A 17,253-nucleotide genomic window follows, 5' to 3' on the forward strand; every position below is an offset into this window, starting at 1 on the left:
ATTCCTGTCATATTTCTGACAGTGTACAAACCATAGAGCCGCATTACTGCCACCTACTGGTGTGGACTAAGACAGTCCAAGATGTGAAGGACAAGACTGAAGTGGAAGCCAAGTTTAAATGGCTCGTGGAGGTATACTTATCATATCACCTCTTCAATCTATGGAAACCCACTACCAGCATTCAAATAAATAAATAAATAAATAGTAGACTATCAAAAAAAAAAAAAAGAGAATATAGTTTCTCACGATTAAGAGATACTTATAATGAGATACTAAGTCATAATTATGAGAGATGTTATCATTATTATGACTCGCCACTTATTCATTTATTTATTTTTATTTATTTATTTATATATTTACAGACCTCTATATAAAGCTCAACATGCATTATCTTAACAGCTTATCCTTTTCAGAGTCATTTTAAGGTGGCCATTTAACCTGATGAGCATGTTATGGCCTGCAGGAGGAAGACTAAGTACCCAGCAAATAACCTGTACCTCAGGAACAGTGCAGTACATTGCTGACAACTGCTCTCTCCCTCTCTCTTTAACTTTTCATCTAATCTTTTTTTTTTTTTAACAGAGAGAAATGAGCTTCATATTCATAATGACACGCCTACATATAAATTTGTGAAAAAATAAACAAAACATTTTTGAAGGAATTTGAGGAAAAACATACTAACTTAAATGTGTTTATTGATGACACTTGGGACAAAAATGATCTGGTTCTTTCAACTTGTTCATATTTCTGACAGTAATCAGAAAGATGAACTCCTCTATACTGCTTTTTCTTGAAAATAAATTATGCACTTTTTCTATATTATAAGGACTGTATTTTTTTTTCTATTTTTTTTAATTGACAAGCAATTCTGAATAACTGCAAGTTGTACTGTATCTTTTGTATTTGTTTTTTTTTTGTGTGTGTGTGTGTGTGTGTGTGTGTGTGTGTGTGTGTGTGTGTGTGTGTGTGTGTGTGTGTGTGTGTGTGTGTTTTTCCTAATTTTGTTGTACTGTATCAAATTGTCATGTTCTAATCTGTGGGGATCAGTATTTTGGCTGTATGTACACTAAGGTGTGTATTTGGGAGTGAAAAAAATGATTTTGAGTTCTTGTATTCTGTGTTTTAGGATTTATTGATGGAGATGACTGATTTGGGAGCTTCCAGGGATTTTTAGCCCCATAAAATACAATATCAGTGTTCCCAGCTCCGAAGGACTCACGCCACCTAGTGTTAAATGTTTAGTAACATTTCAAGTCTAAATAGAAGAAGGGTTTTCTTTACTAAAGTTCATTAAGAGTTGTAAAAATAAAACAATAAGTAAACTTTGTTGTCAAACGTATTTATTACAGCATATCTCTAACAGAGATGTTCAGTTTACCATTTACCCTGACATGTTACCTTTGGGAACTTTTTGGAGCTGAAAAATTTTGTATGAAATGTTAGAGGTGTATAGTTCAGAGAGACTGATTTTTTGAGGCCGAGTAGAAGCAAACAGGGGTGATGCTCTCTAATTTAATCTATTCAGTGTGCTTCACTCTTTGTGGTCATTAACAGAGCTGAACTCTTGAATTAATGGGATTAAAATTTGGTTTAATCCCCTGCATTGAGTGTTAAACAAGCAGGCTCTTCCACTAATCAATCAGTGAGAATGATAAAAGCTTAGACATTTCAAAAAGACCAGATAGAAGCTGGACTTTGTTCCTCCACATATGAGGTTGTCCCTGCCTCTGGCTCAAAGTCCAGGTCACGCAGACACTTTCAGTCTTGCCTTAGTGAGTGTGTCAGTGTTTCTCTTCTCTCTCTGAGCTCTGTCTGTGTTCTTACACAGAACAAGATGACCCGTTGGGCCTTTCTTGCTCCTCTTCTGCTCCTGCTGAGCCTCTTTATCATCGGCGCGGTCAGCCAGGAGGCCGAGGACCCAGCAGCACCAACGCCGGCTCCGGCCTCTGATGGCACACAGGAGGAAAGCCAGGATGAAGAGTGGGGGGTGCACTCCCTGAGAGGAGGCTTTGAGTCAGTCAGCAGCTACTTTGACTCCATGCTGGAGTTCATGGGTGGACGGGATGGAGTGTGCCAGTTCCGCTGTCGATACGGTGAGTCTGGTTAAAAGTTCAAATCAGACAAAAGGTTACACCAGCCTGTGGTTCAACTTTTCTTTGGGACTTTAAAGCTAGTTTAATCAGTTTCCTTTTATCACTATTAGTAGCTGTAGCAAGTCTAGAACCTATTCTGTGTTAATTTCAGAGACACATTTATACACATGAGCTTCACGCTTTGGTAGAGAAGGAAGAAACCTCAGGCACAACCAAACTGATGTTGAACAGACGTCTGCCAGCAAATGGGTAGACCAGTGATGCTAGCATTAGTATGACAGATATTATTAATGACAAGTGAGGTCAAGAGGTCTCCTATTACCTGATAAAAAACAAAATGACTGCTTCCATCCCACACTGAAGTGCCCTAATTATGTTATCACAAATAATCTTTATTGTTGCCAGAGAGCCTTTTTGTTTGCAGGTTACTTCCCTTTAAATTCACTTAAGACTAAACTGTACAGCCAGACTTACAGGATATTCTCATTGGTACAACTGAAAATCTCTGATTGATGGTATGTTTACATTTTTTGAGCAGGAATTTACTTTTTAACCAAGGACAAAGAAAATTGAGAATACGAGCATGATAGATTTACAATTTTCACAACTATTTGCTAATTTTATGAAAGAAGATTAGGGCCACTGAAAAAATGCTATTTTTTTCTTTATACTATTTTCCTCAGAATTTTGGCTTTAATCTCAGATTTCTGTCTGTTTTTCTAAAAAAAAAAAATAGTCATAAAAAATTTGGACTTTTCCTTTTTTCAGTGGTTCTAGTTTTCTTCCATAAATTTTTAATGTCTTTGATTAATTCTAATCTTAATTGTTCTTGTCAGGACACTTTTTTAAATCAAAATGGTTAATCACCAGAGATTTTTTTCCTAGTTTAACAAAAGTTAAACTGAAGAGAAACATGTTTGAACTTGGCCAATGTTTAAGTAACACCAATAAAACTATGCACATACATGTGTGATCCAGTGTCAGGCAGATATAGTTGATTAACTGATCACATGCCAGCTAAACTGCATCTGTTGAAGTCCGTTCTTCAAGACTCAGAAAATTAGTGTTTTTGCATTGAACACATCAAACAAAAAAAGAAAAGTGTCTTTAAATCACACTTCAGGAGAGGTCTTCTGTCATTCACAGTCAAACCAAGGTCTTCATTTGTCACGTTCTCATTCAGGGGGTAGGAGAAATGTGGAGATTAAATCACAAGACTAAAAAAAAACAACAAAACAATGAATGAGTTCGTAAACTGGGATGTTTCTGAAAGTATGAAACTTACTTTTTGTAAACATCATAATTTTAAACTCTTGGAGTTTAGATAAAGGACTAAAATGGAGCACCAAGTCAAAAACATGAGTGCTCTGTTACCAAAGATGTCATCAGCTTCTCTTCTTCTCAGACTTATCGTCTTTGTTATCATGTGGATTGGAGCCTGGACACGGACTGTGACCCTGATGTGATAGGACAGCTTTAAGGCTGGGGCTTGGGAATGTGTCATGTATCTTTCATCATGAGCGACCTTTGTCTTTCTGTGTGCAAACATAATTTTAAATCCACAAGGATGTCAGACCGAGCCATGACCCAGGCGTGTTGTCAAACATGAAATCTGATGAGTCGCTTTGCTTCACCTTTCAGGTAAAGATCCCATTCCTCGTCCTGGCTTCCAAATGCCGGAGCCTGATGGATGTAGCTCCTACTTCTTTGGCCTCCCTGTTCCAGAGGGGGTATGTATCATCAGGGTTTATCTAACTCCTGGAGTTTAATCTGTGTTAAGATTAGATCAGACAGCTCTTCATTTATGTGACTCTGTACTTAAGCTATAGGGGAGGGAGGAGGGTCCAAGCTTATCAGAAGCTTTAGGGGAAGGTAAGACTGTAGGGGAAGAGCTAAGATTAAATGAAATAAAATCAAAAGTCCTAAAGTTTAACTGTGTCAAAGTCCATCCTTGACTCCATCATGTTGTTAGTTTACATGATGAACCCCCACAGTGTGACTCATTAATCCTCTTTGTTTTGCACCAGGCTGACATGGGCATCCCGGCCATGACCAAGTGTTGCAACCAGCTGGATATGTGTTACGACACCTGTGGCTCCAACAAGTACCGCTGCGACTCCAAGTTCCGCTGGTGCCTCCACAGCATCTGCTCCGATCTCAAGAAGAGTCTGGGCTTCGTGTCAAAAGTAGAAAGTTAGTGACCTTTTTTTTCTTTTATCTTTCACAGGGTAGGGTAACTGAGAACATGTCCACCTTTCAGCAACATTCAGATTGAATTCACCTTTGATAGTTTCACAGCGGGAGTCATAGCCTGTATAAGAGATGGTCGACGGGACAGCTACCCAAAAGTGAAGCCGTAGAATGTAGAGCTCAAACACCTGACATGTTTTACTTTCACATGATTCATATCCAGAGGTTAGGCCTGTTGAGCCCCATATTCACTAAGTGGTTCAGTTTTGCCTGTCTCGGTAAGGCACACATTTTTTGTGGCATTTCTTTTGACCAAAACCTGGACAGGGCACGGTTGGCTGTGGGAACCCAAACAGGATCAGACCTGTATCAATGCTGGACCACTTGTAGGAAGCATCGAAGTCCACACACACACACACAACTTTCTGTATCTAAGAACTTCCACTTCAAAACAACACAAATGTCTGACTTGATGGATTTGTGCTCTTTTGTGGTTCAATGTGGGTTTTGGTTTGTGAAAAGGAAATAAGTCTGTGAATTAATATATTTTGATATTTATCTTAAGAGTTGGGTAGGATTGCACAGGGTGGTGCACACATGGATGGACAGGAGGACAGAGATGAGCACCAAGACAATGAATAGTTTACATAGAAGACATCAAAGTGAATTATTGTCTTGTTTTATAACGTGATGCCATCTCATCCATAATGTCATACAGGCTGCATCTTCAGTCCAGTATGTTGCAGGACTACCAGGCCTGGCTCTGCTCATAATGCCAGTTTGTTGCTGCAGTAAAGCTAATAACACTCTAGCTTTGACACAGTTTGTTCCTTTTTAAAGGTCGCTGGGTGTTTCTTTAGGTGGTTCCCGCGCATAACTTCCTGTCCTGCTCAATCTGCTTTTGTAAATTGCATCATGTCACAGCGCTTGCATCCGGCAAATTTAGGAAGCTGCAACCTGCCAGAGCAGGGACACAAACAGAGTGCAATGAAGCGGATCCAGTCTGAGATTAATATAATAACTACAATAAGACTGATATGTAAAAAAAAAAAAAAAAAAAAAAAAAGTTGCATCTACAACTCTCCATCAAAGCCATCAACTTCAGCATTCAAGCATCAGTTTGTAGAAGTAAAATGTAGATGGATGTGGTTAAAAATGTCAGGTGTTACATGCTTTCTTTGTGACCAACCCTTTGTGTTTCTCTGTCACTCCCTCTCCTCAGCATGTGAAACAGTCGCAGACACCCTGTTCAACACGGTGTGGACTCTGGGCTGCAGACCCTACATGAACAGCCAGAGGGCAGCGTGCTTCTGTCCAGGAGAGGAGAAGGATGAACTGTAGAGAAACACTGAAGAACTCTCCTATTTATAACAGTATGAACTGAGGAAACACATCTGCTGCTGGTGCTGTGAGCCCTGATGTTGCAGACTCTGCTGTGTGACTACCTGAGTCCTTCATCCTGAAGGTTTTCTGGATGTAAAAAATGCCATTTGGGCGTTGATTTTGTGTCATTGGGTGTGCATCAGTTCTTTCAGCAGGAATGGAAATTAATTTAATGAAATGGAAAACCCTCTCTGTTTCAGAGTGCTGTCATGTCTCACCTGGTTAATATACATTATATAATAAAGGTATTTAAAGATATGGTACTGTGCTTTTGTCATATTCTCAAAACAAATATCAAGTTCAAATGTTTGATGTCAAAACTAAAGGTGATAAAGGTTTCACATTTAAGGTCAACGGGTGTTGGTGTAATCCCAGGATGAGAGCAGGCTGCTCTGAACATCAGCTGTGAATTAGTCCAAACCACAACCACAGCTGTGCTAAAGTCAGTACAAAACCTGAACTCTGAAGTTGATGTTATATTCAACGGTTCAACCAGCAGCCCTAAGAATTTATAAAAGAGACGCTAAAGACATCTCGTTCATGTTAATTCAGTTATTCATTTCACAGACAGTGAAATGAATAACAGTTACTCTAGAGCAGTGTTTCCCAAACTGTTTTTCAGGTGACCCACTTTTTTGCGAGCCATGGCCACCCAATCCAAAATATGTTTAATCTGTAAATCTATTGACAGAATAACTGTGCAATGATAAAAGAGGCTTCTTTAATCATGTTTCTGCATCATCTCACATCTTTTTTACCAGCTAACAGATATTAAGATGCGATGTTCATCCAGAATAAAGGTAACAGCATCTGTCCATGCCTCTTTATCAGCGTGACGTCACTGCACAGCTGTAACAAGCTGTAACAGCTCCGTTTCTGCAGCTGGTGTCCGTCCAAGATCCTAAGTGACTTTGGACTTTCAAACTCAAAGAGGTTTTAAAATCTGACTTCACATCTTTCTTTTGGAAACTAACAATCAAAGTAATCAATGGGTCTGCTCTTTCATATGTGTGACGGTGACACAGTGACAGCGTTTTCCTCTGAGTGCTGTAAAACAGTAGGCAACATACGGTGGTTTGGCTTTGGTTGTTTGAGTCACGCCAGCTCATGGCTTCAGACTTTTGAGAAGCAGTTACATGTTTCCAGTTACAGTAAACATTGTGGTGATGACCCTTCACAATAAAAACATTACCATCTATTACAGTATGAGGAGCCAATCATCAGTAAACAAGTGGGCGAGGGGAGACTTCTTCTGGTTAAGGGTGAATTTTGTATAAACATTTTAAAAACTAATTTGGTGACCCATAAAAAATCTCTGGTGACCCACGTTTGGGTCAGGGCCCAGACTTTTGGAATGACTGCTCGGGTGGATAGGGACATTCTGAGTTTCCATGCTGATAGATCCAAACAGTATTCAGAAAACCTACAAAAGGGAAATATCCTACTGATGTCGCCCCAGTCACTGAATGTCTCCTGCCCGATCATATTGTAAAAGACACATCGTTTGACAGATCCCCAAAAAGGTAAACTAATTCACTACAGTGTTAAGAAATTCTGTATCTCATAAAAATAAGATTATATTTGGAAGTAGTATTGTAGACAAATGTTGTCACTTTCAAATCAGCCAACACTGTGTAATAATATCATCAATAATAATATTTATGAAACATTTTTTGCATCAAATGTAAAAAAATTGCTTTGAGATATAAACCCAGTGTGATTCTTCAAGATAATAAAAACCATTAAGGGGAAATTTATATATATATATATATATATATATATATATATATATATATATATATATATATATATATATATATATATATATATATATATATATATACACAAATGAAGAAAAAAATTATATATATATATATATAATCACTCCAGGAAACATAGAATGGGTTAACATGAATGAGCAAAAAAAAACCCGTCTGAAAATCGCTTCATAGGGTGTCGAAAAAAATAAAATAAATAAACATAAATAAATAGGACCAACAAAGTAGATCAGGGGAGACTGGGAGAAAAAAGTATGGATCTACACTGATGCAGTGAATCGTGCAATTTGAGCCCCAACCAATTATTAAGCACATTTACTAAACAAACATTTTTTGAAAAGGCAAACATTTCTTTATCAAAAGTTATTTTTTTGTTGGTCTTAAATTCTTCGTTTATGAAAGACTGAATTTGGGGTTTTTGTTAACTTGTAAGCCATAACCATCACAATTTAAATAAATAAATGCTCAAAATAGTACTGAAATAATTTAACTTTTCTACAATGTTCTAATTTTGGATGCACCTGAACAACCTGTAGACCAGTAACCTGCTTTAATTTGTACATCACACCCACAGTGACGCTTCAGCCTGCTGAGAGATAAGTTTGTAAAATGAAATGAAAATGCCTTAGACAAAAAAGGGAACTACTGACAGACAAGTTGAAGGAAAAGTATTTCTGACAGGATTGTTATTGACAGTGTTTCCCTACATGGATTAAATAGCTGCTCGGCCAGGATAAGATAACAGAGAGGGCAGTACACAAGCTTTTAGGGTCATAATATATGAAAATAAAGTCGACAATAATTTTCTAATTTTGAAGCGAAAAAAGTCATTCAATTTGGTTCAAACTGCCAAAGGATGTGAACGGCCAACATCAGCGATGAAAAGATTTGTGTGGGTTGAAATCTGAGATTCAGCTCAAGAAAAACGCTTCTGTGGTTTTAAATGTTTTAAATGTTAGTGCTTGATGTATCAGAAGAGATCATCTTTAAGCTCATTTGAAACCATCTCAGACTTTTTCTGTCAGACAAATCTTCCACCTTGGAAAGGTCCTTTTCAAATATGGTAGTTTTCATCCATGAAGCTCGGTTTTTTTTTTTTTTTTGAGCCACAGCTGCCTCCATTTCTTGCTTTACTTTGACCCATTTTGTAGATACTCAGCCAGCATCTTCCTGGTAGTTCAGAGTTTAATTAAAACCAGACTTGGTTAAGTTGTTTCAAGTTGTTTTTACTTCTCATTTAAAAGGTTTATTTTTAAGGCAGAGGCATGGCTGGAATCCTAAAGTTACCCACTTGTTCACAAAGCTCATGCGAAAGGAAACTGGAACAGAGCCACAGGATAAATAAGCATCTCTGTGCGCTAGTCTAAAATCTGCTGACTTCTCTATCTTTAAACAAAACACAAAATGTAAAGCAATTTGAGTTTGATAGATTATTTCTCTGTTGTAGCAAGGCGTCTTGCCAGTAAATCTTATACTGTAAGAAAGTCTGTTTATTTGAAATGGTGACATGTTTGTAAAGAACACGCTTAGTCCAATGAATAAGGGTCTGAACACTGCACAGCATCAACTCTTTATGATGGAAAATATATATCTTAACAAAGTTATACAGATCCTACAAATGTGTTTCCATCAGTTACACTTGTACAAGTAAAAAAGACAAAACAGAGTCAAAGAGGAGGATTCTCATCAAGTATAAAGATGAGAAACCAGTGAAACCAGTCCAGAACAAAAGTGGCTCTCATAAAACATAAATATTAATACAATGGTTAGTATGAACTAAGAACCCATCCTTTCTTTTAAACCTTCAGTGTTATGTTAGGCTCTCAAACAGAATTGTAAATGACACAAGGTTCATGTGGTCCGCCGGGGCTCAGCACGCTCAAACCAAACGACACCAGTAACTCTTGACAGATCTGTGGGAAAAAAGAACAAAAAAAAAGATCATATGGGAGAAGAGGGGATGAGCTGCCTCACATTTCAATAATCCTCCTGTTCACCAAGAGTTGATAACAAAACAGTATTACTTTTATTCACTCTGACATGGGAAAAGAGTCAGTTCAATGTTCAATCATTTAATGAATGAAATTATGAGTCATGAAATTATTCATACTTCAAGAAATTAAGCTAGATAATTTTTCTTAACCCTTTGACAGATTGTCTTACTCTTTACAACACATCATATTTTTTTTCATTTAATATCCTGAAATAAGATATTTTCCTGGACTTGTCAGTTGAATATGACCCAGGCCATGCTAAGTCAAACAGGACATTTTTTATTCAACATAATTCATAAACAAGCTTCACATTTGATTAAAAACTCATATCAAGCTCATCAGAAACACACATTTGATTATGATCTACTGTTTGATGAATCTATGCAAAATAAATATCATTTTGATTTTTTGAGCCTCTCGAGGAGTTAAACTCAATAAAAATGCTCTGTCTACCTCATTTTATAACAGGCAGGCAACTACTCTAATGTAGAAGCCCTTTTCCTCCAGGTGAATTAAACTGAATTGAATTGAATAAAATAAATCAAAACAAAACAAAATAAAATAAAGTAAAATAATGAATAAATAAAACAAAATAAAATAAAATAATACATTGAAAACAAAATGAAATAAAACAAAATAATTGATAAATAAAACAAAATAATCAATAAATAAAACAAAATATAATAAAACAAGAAAGAAAGAAAACAAATAAAATAAATAAAATAAAATAGAATAAAAGAACACTTGCCCTAATAAAAAAGGGATTTCCTAATTCTGATTCTTCATGAGTGCTACTTTAATCTCATACATTTGGGTGAGTATCTTTAAATTTTATTTATTATCACATCACTATGACTTCTATCTCACAACTCCAACTTATCTTAATTTTTTCTTTTATAAGAGACGTAAGAGTGTCCCATTTTTTACCTGGATGAAAAGGGGAGCTAACCAGTGACAACTATGATTTTATTTGCATAAATTTATGACTACATTGTCATGACAGTTCAACTTTAGTCTCGAAATCTCTCTCTTCTCCTTTGTGGCTTTAGTCCTTCACTGTACAGAAAATCTGTGATCTCACACAGATCTTTACTCACTTCATTCAGTCTCGCAGGAAACGATGTTGGGTGGCTGTATAAAGTTTGGCTTCGGCTTCTGGTTAAATGCTGCCAGCTAGAAAACAAACAGACAGAAAATTAAACAAGACAAAGAAAGTGTTTCATGAGAGTAAGGTTTATCCGTCATGTACATTTCAAAAGTAGAGGCCACAACGTGCTCAGTGCTTGCGAATTGTATTTTGTATTTTATTCAAGGTTTCATTTTTGTCAGAGAAGCTTTTGATGTAAGACTGTTTTTCTTTTTCAATGATGGCGATCTTGTCCACTTTGTGCTAATATGCACACTCACCAGCCACTTTATCAGGTTCACCTGTTCAGCTGCTCGTTAAACAATCAACCAATCACATGGCAGCAGCTCAATGCAATGCAGGCCGAGCTGCTGAAGTTCGTAGAAGATTGGAAAAACGTTTCCTGGTCTGATGAGTCTGGATTTCTGCTCCACATTCAGATGGTAGGGTCAGAATTTGGCATCAACAACATGAAAGCATGGATCCATCCTGCCTCGTATCAACGGTTCAGGCTGCTGCTGCTGGTGTAATGGTGTGGGGGATATTTCCTTGGCTCACTTTGGGCCCCTTAGTACCAACTGAGCATGGTTTAAAGTCCACAGCCTACCTGAGTATTGTTGCTGACCATGTCCATCCCTTTATGAGCACAGTGTACCCATCTTCTGATGGCTACTTCCAGCAGGATAACTCTCCATGTCATAAAGCTGCCTGTGTTTCTAAATTGCTTTTTTAGTTACTGCATTTTTATTGCAAAACACCTTGCACTCGCAAAATATGTGTGTATTCTAAATTATTGTATACTGCCACCACTCTATTTTTTTTAAGATGCGTGCTGCTGACCTCTTGGCTAGGTCGAGATCTTGATCTCAATGGGTCTTTTGTCTGTTTAAATAAATAAAAAAATAAGCTCAAATCATCTCAGACTGGTTTCTTCAACATGACAATGAGTTCCCTGTACTCAAATGTCCTCCACAGTCCCCAGATCTCAATCCAATAGAGCACCTTTGGGATGTGGTGGAACGGGAGATTCTCATCATGGATGTTCAGCCGACAAATCTACAGCAACTGTGTGATGCTATCATGTCAATATGGACCAAACGCTCTGAAGAATGTTTCCAGTACCTTGTTGAAGCTATGCCACCAAGGATTAAGGCAGCTCTGAAGACTAAAGGAGTAAAACAGTACAAGCAAGGTGTACCTGATATAGTGGGTGGTGAGTGTATGTAAATTTGTCATTATTCTGAATTGGTTTTAATTGTACCCTGTCAGGCACAGTCAGACTACTTTCTCCATAAAAATTAGGGAAGTGTCAGGTATCAGTCTTCATCTAGCACTTTGGCTTAGTATGAGCTTTAGAGGACACAGTTTCAATCAGAAAAGTTTTCTTAACTTTGAGTCACTTGACACAGATTCAAGTTGTGAGTTTCTTTTCCTGAACAAAACAACATTTCAGGTCAAATTTTCATGAAGAGCAAAATTATGGAAAAAGAAACTGAAAGCGAATGAAAATGCGTTGTAGCCTTTAACCTAAATTGAATTTAATTGGGAATAAAAAGCATTTTTTGACCTACAAAAAGGGGCCGTAGAAAATGTTAGGCCAATGTATTTGTTAGATGAGTGGTGCAAAATAATTCTCAGACCAGCTCTCTATGGCAGATTGAGAAAAAAACAGTCTACTAACCATTTTCCTCAGATTCCTCTTTGTCTCCTCTTCTGTTGGGGGCTGTTTTACCTCCTCTGACTGCCCTGTTTCAGAATCCTCTTTATCAACGCGCAAAGCCTTCTCCTTCTTCTCCTCTGTTACATTCACTTCCAACAGCTCCCTCTTAATGACAGGTTTGTCAGTCTTTTCTATCACCCTTGGTGGCATCCACTTCGGAGTTTTCTTTGATTTCTTGCTCTTTTTTCTTTTCAAATAAATGGCTTCAGGGGGTGCATTTGCACAGCTCGGCTGAGGCATCGGCTGAGGCATCCACTGAGCCGTCCGCTGAGCCGTCCACTGAGCCTGCCGCTGAGCCGCCCACTGAGCCGCCTGCTGAGCCGTGTGCCGAGCCGTCCACTGAGCCGCCCACTGAGCCACCCGCTGAGCAGTCTGCTGAGCTGTCCGCTGAGCCGTGCGCTGAGGGGAAACAAGGTAGCGACTGCCTGAGGCCGACCCAACTTGCCCTTCACTCTGAGACAGATCTGGATTTGCAAAGAAGGTGGCATCTTGGGCTGAGAGCTGGCACTTTAAGACTTTTTGAGGGGTTGCTGAATGATCAGAGAAGTGATTAAGGGGGTCCTGTTGATGAGAATACATACTGGAATACAAGTGTGCAGAGTGGGCATTCTGGGGATCCATCCAGTAGGAATTTGTCACACCGTTGAAAGTGTTCTGGTAGTCTTCGAACTGAGAGTATTGTGGAAAATCATAATCTGTATATGTAGGGTATCCAGAAGGGCAGTGGGCTGAATATGTTGAGAGTGGTTGGTGGGAATCTGAGTTTTCATGTGTCAAGGTGTCTTTGATGTGCTCCCCATCTCTGTCTCCATACCTCAGAGCTTTCTCACCGTCCTGTTTGCTGTCATGGTCCAACAGTTCATCTCTGTGCCTGTCTCTCGAGCGGCTGCGTTCAGATGTTCGCCTTTCTTTAGAGTCTCTGCTGCGGGACAGCTGACTACGGGAGGGACTAGGACTAAAACTTCTAGATTTTGACCCTGAGGAGGAAGAAGAGGAGGAAGAGTTTCTGTAATGTTGGTGAGGGCCCCTCTGCTGACTGTCTTGCCTTTCTCTGCTCTCAGTCCTCTTCTTTCCATACAGTCTTTCCTGGGTTCGGTCTGTCAGTTTGCTCATCTCTTCCACTTCCAGACTCAGCCCCAAAGTCCGGAGGATATTTTTGAGTTGTTCACAGTGATCATCCACCTTTGGTGTTTTCTCTTTCTCTTTCTCCTCCATTTTCCTCTTCCTCTTCTTCTTCTTCAGTGCAGGAGGAGACCTTGATCGACTAGTTGAGGCAAAGCAGCGATCGGCTTGGTTGTTTTTCACCTCATCCTTAGGTAAGGACAGTTTCTGACTGAGGGATCTTTCTCGGCTGTGCAGGTTGATCTTTCTCTCTGCTCTGCTGGTGGGACTGTGGCTTGGCAGAGAGGCTCCACTAGAGGGCAAGCAGTGGTCTCCTCTGTCGTTTCTCTTCTCCTCATCACTTAGTAAGGAGAATCTCTCGCTGGGGGATCGTTCTTGACTATGCAGGCTGGTCTTTCTCTCTCCACTGCTGGTGCATCTGAGGCGTGGCAGAGAGGCTCCACTACTTGATCCCTGGCTCTCACTTCTGAGAGGAGGATCTCCTCCCTGCTTCTTGCTTCTGAGAGGCTCTAACTTGTCCTCTAAAGCAGGGGGCTGATTGTCAGGAGCTTCCACAGGGAGATCCTCGCCTTCAGCGGTGACAATCTTACTGAGCATCTCCATGTCCACTCCTTTGTTGAGTATGCTGAGAAAGCGCTGGAAACCCAGGTCGTTGCTGTTTGCTTCCTTCTCTGCTGAAGGTTCCCTTTGAGCTGGAGGAGGCGGTGTGATATCAGGGACCTGGGAGCAGTTAAACATAAAGTGTGTGTTTAAACTTAAGACTCCCAGACATCATTTTTAACAATGAAACAGGATGTGCATTGATACATTTGGTCCTTTTCTGACTTGAAGCAAACAAAAGATGATAAGAGAAAGTCATGACGTCTTTCTTGAACTTCCTTTGACCAAGCTCAGACTTTACCCATGGGCAGAAAAAGATCACGTCTCATTCTTTTTTAACCAATCTTAAACTGATACAATCACAATCGGCTTAAATCGATTCTAAATGCGGGTAACGCTCAACCATGCCGAGAAGAACAAGATGACTCCCATATCAGATGGACTGAGGCTAAGTTGAAGACTATACTGAGTTCTAATGGAGTCAATCTGACACTCTTTTAGGAAATCGTGGATTCTGTGTCTCGTTTTTTCAAAGGGGACAAACCCCGTGGTTTATCAGAGCCCACAGTTTGGTTATTTTGATGATGCATTTGTGTCCATGGTGTATGTTGTTTACATTTCCATGACAGCTAAAAAAGAAAAAAGACCCTACATGCTGCAACAAGACAATATCATATATAATATGTATATAATATAATCAATTAAAATTTGTTTTTCTGAGTGTTTTAATTGATAAGTTTGTGGATGTAAGAATTAATATTTTAGGGTTAGACCTTTCACTTGACAATATTTTTCTACTTCTGCTAATTTGTAAGCAATTCAAAGTTAATATCTCCTGCTGGATTATTCCTAAATGACAAGCAGTTCTAAAGATAAGTGGTTAACCATCCTATACTCATGAGTGCAACTTGTTTAGTGTGCACCAAGGCTATAACAGTTTTGTATTTGTCATTATAGTTTAGTTTTAGTTAGTTTTGATTTTTTTCCATTACAGTTTAGTTTTAATTAGTTTTAGAGCAGGTATTCTAGTTTTTATTTAGTTTTGATTTTTGCAACAAGGCTTAGTTTTAGTTTAGTTTTTGTTTTTTCATACATTATTTGCCAGATGCAGGATTAAAAAAGGTCAGAGTAAATATTTTGTAATACTGTTTATTTTCCAGTCCAACATAGTGCTCACTGCTCAGTCAATGCTTATACTGAACTGTTGGCTGCTGCCTTAAACACAAGAAAATAATATAAACTTAGTATAAAGAATATAAACATAAATTATATAAACATAATGTTAGCCTAAATCACATAAAAATAATATAAACAAAAACTATATAAAACAATATAATACGAGCTTAAATAATTAGAAACTTGGACTCTGTAACAAGAAAGGCAGACTTAAAAACAAATAAAGGCAGACTCAAATACAATTAAACTATTACAGATGCTCTGATTCATTGCTCCACTACGTTACAACGCAGCACAGCGCACAGCCAGTCAGTGAAGTAAACAAGCACGTCCCAGTACGTCGCTACGATGGTGCCGTACGGCACTGACAACTGCTAAAAACGGTCTAAAATTGGTTGGGAAAATGTGTCGGACTAATTTAAATCTTACAGGCTATTAACATTGTCAGAAACTAAAACTAAGGGCATTTTGTCTATCATTTTGGTTCGTTTCAGTTAGTTTTGTGAACACAAGATACAGTTTTAGTTTACTTATCGTTTTTGTTTTCTTTTCTAGCTTTTATTAGTTTGAGTTAACTGAACTGTATTTTAAATTTTAGGTTTCGTTTTTAGTTTTGTTTTAGTTAACTATTATAACCTTGGTGTGCACCCCATTTTTCATTGGGTGTTTGCTTTAACCTCAGAAGGCCTTGTACAGAATACAGTTACAGATTTACTGAAAAGCAAGAAACAGATCTTGCAAAGAAATAATAATATCACAGACCTGTCCATATGTTGAAAAAATAAAGGGATCATTATGTCTTTGCTTCAGTAATGCCTTCACTCTGAGCTTCAAGGGATGGTCACCCTGCAGCTTTCTGTGGCTGCATGACTTCAGTATTCCTTTAGGGGGTGTGCGAACCTGTACAGAACAAGAGGAAGCTGTGAAGAACTAATTTTTTTATCTGAAGCACACAAACTTAAATGTCAATGAACTGTTTGTATCAGGTGATACAAATGACTTACCTTTGACAAAGAGCTGTTGGGACGACGGTGCTGCAGAATTGCATGCACCCTCTCTTTAAGGGTTGGCCCCTCACATTCATCTGACTCTCCATTAGTGGAAGGAGCTTCAGTTGGATAATTCACAACGTTTTCAACTGTTTTCAGAGCAATTGAGACTTTCTTTTGCTTTATCCGCGACTCAATCTCATGGAGTTCTTTACGCTTTCTTGCCAACTCTGGGTCCACATCTTCTATGAGAAGTGGTACTCCGTCTGGGTCCTCAGCTTCTGACTCCTGGTTATAATAGTCATATGATGTAGAAGTGGGTCCCTTCCATTCCTCACTCCCACTTGCACTACTTTGAGGTTTACCAACGATGTGTCCCGAAAACTCCCTGTAAGCGTTCTGGTTACTGTCAGTCACTGAAGCATTGCACATGCTGTTGTTATCCACATTCTGTTGGTTCCTGCAGCTCCGCAGGCTTTGGATAGCATCCCAAAGAAGTGTGTCCATCTTTCAGCTAACCTCCTCTTTCTATGATGTCAGGACACTGTCTGAAAGGCAGATACAAAGACAGTAGGTAAATAAGTACATACGTGTACACACTATTGCACTCCATAAACACCACCCAACGTCAGACACCTTTTGGGTAAGCCCCTCTGCACCGATAGCTAACCTAAATATTTTCTTAAGCATGCACCAAATTGTTATATACTCAGTGCTTAGAGTACACATGGTTTCTATCATTTGAATATCATATTTTTCAGGGTTGCAGTGGTGTTAGTGTGACGAACGGTCAAGAAACTAGCACCTTCTCGTACACTAGCTTAGCATTGCAGCTAACGGATTGTGTACTTACTACAGCAACCCAGAAGACACCACGTCACGATGTGAGAAGTTGTTTCATCGTCGTAACATTCAAGCTTTCGGACAGAGAATCGTCAAACTTGGGTCTTGTTTGATACATTGCTTGATAAGAGAAACTGTTTGAAGATAACTCGAACAACAGGAGGCTGATGGACCAGACTGAGCGTACTGACTGGAAGGACTGGGACACTGGGGACAGCGTCACCTGCTGGACGGAGGAC

At 38.8% G+C, this 17,253-nt stretch overlaps 2 protein-coding genes across 2 annotated transcripts; one reads left to right on the forward strand and one right to left on the reverse strand.

Annotated features, from left to right (window-relative positions):
- Nucleotides 1–1,834: 1,834 nt before the first annotated feature.
- Nucleotides 1,835–5,624, forward strand: LOC141784660 (group XIIB secretory phospholipase A2-like protein). Its single transcript, XM_074662485.1, has 4 exons — nucleotides 1,835–2,093; nucleotides 3,735–3,823; nucleotides 4,121–4,286; nucleotides 5,506–5,624. Exons 1-4 carry the CDS (start codon nucleotides 1,835–1,837, stop codon nucleotides 5,622–5,624), a joined length of 633 nt encoding a protein of 210 aa, XP_074518586.1.
- A 3,457-nt stretch (nucleotides 5,625–9,081) lies between these two features.
- On the reverse strand, nucleotides 9,082–17,226 carry LOC141787110 (uncharacterized). Its single transcript, XM_074665352.1, has 6 exons — nucleotides 17,025–17,226; nucleotides 16,187–16,719; nucleotides 15,945–16,082; nucleotides 12,246–14,126; nucleotides 10,536–10,611; nucleotides 9,082–9,357 (listed from the first exon to the last, which is right to left on the reverse strand). The coding sequence occupies exons 2-5, from the start codon at nucleotides 16,676–16,678 to the stop codon at nucleotides 10,537–10,539; spliced, it is 2,586 nt and encodes an 861-aa protein (XP_074521453.1). The 5' UTR covers nucleotides 16,679–16,719; nucleotides 17,025–17,226; the 3' UTR covers nucleotides 9,082–9,357; nucleotide 10,536.
- Nucleotides 17,227–17,253: the final 27 nt, after the last annotated feature.

This window comes from Halichoeres trimaculatus, unplaced genomic scaffold (assembly GCF_033239565.1).
Source record: "Halichoeres trimaculatus isolate MK-OKI-2021-1 unplaced genomic scaffold, fHalTri1.1 fHalTri1_scaffold_2, whole genome shotgun sequence".
Classification (NCBI taxonomy): domain Eukaryota; kingdom Metazoa; phylum Chordata; class Actinopteri; order Labriformes; family Labridae; genus Halichoeres; species Halichoeres trimaculatus.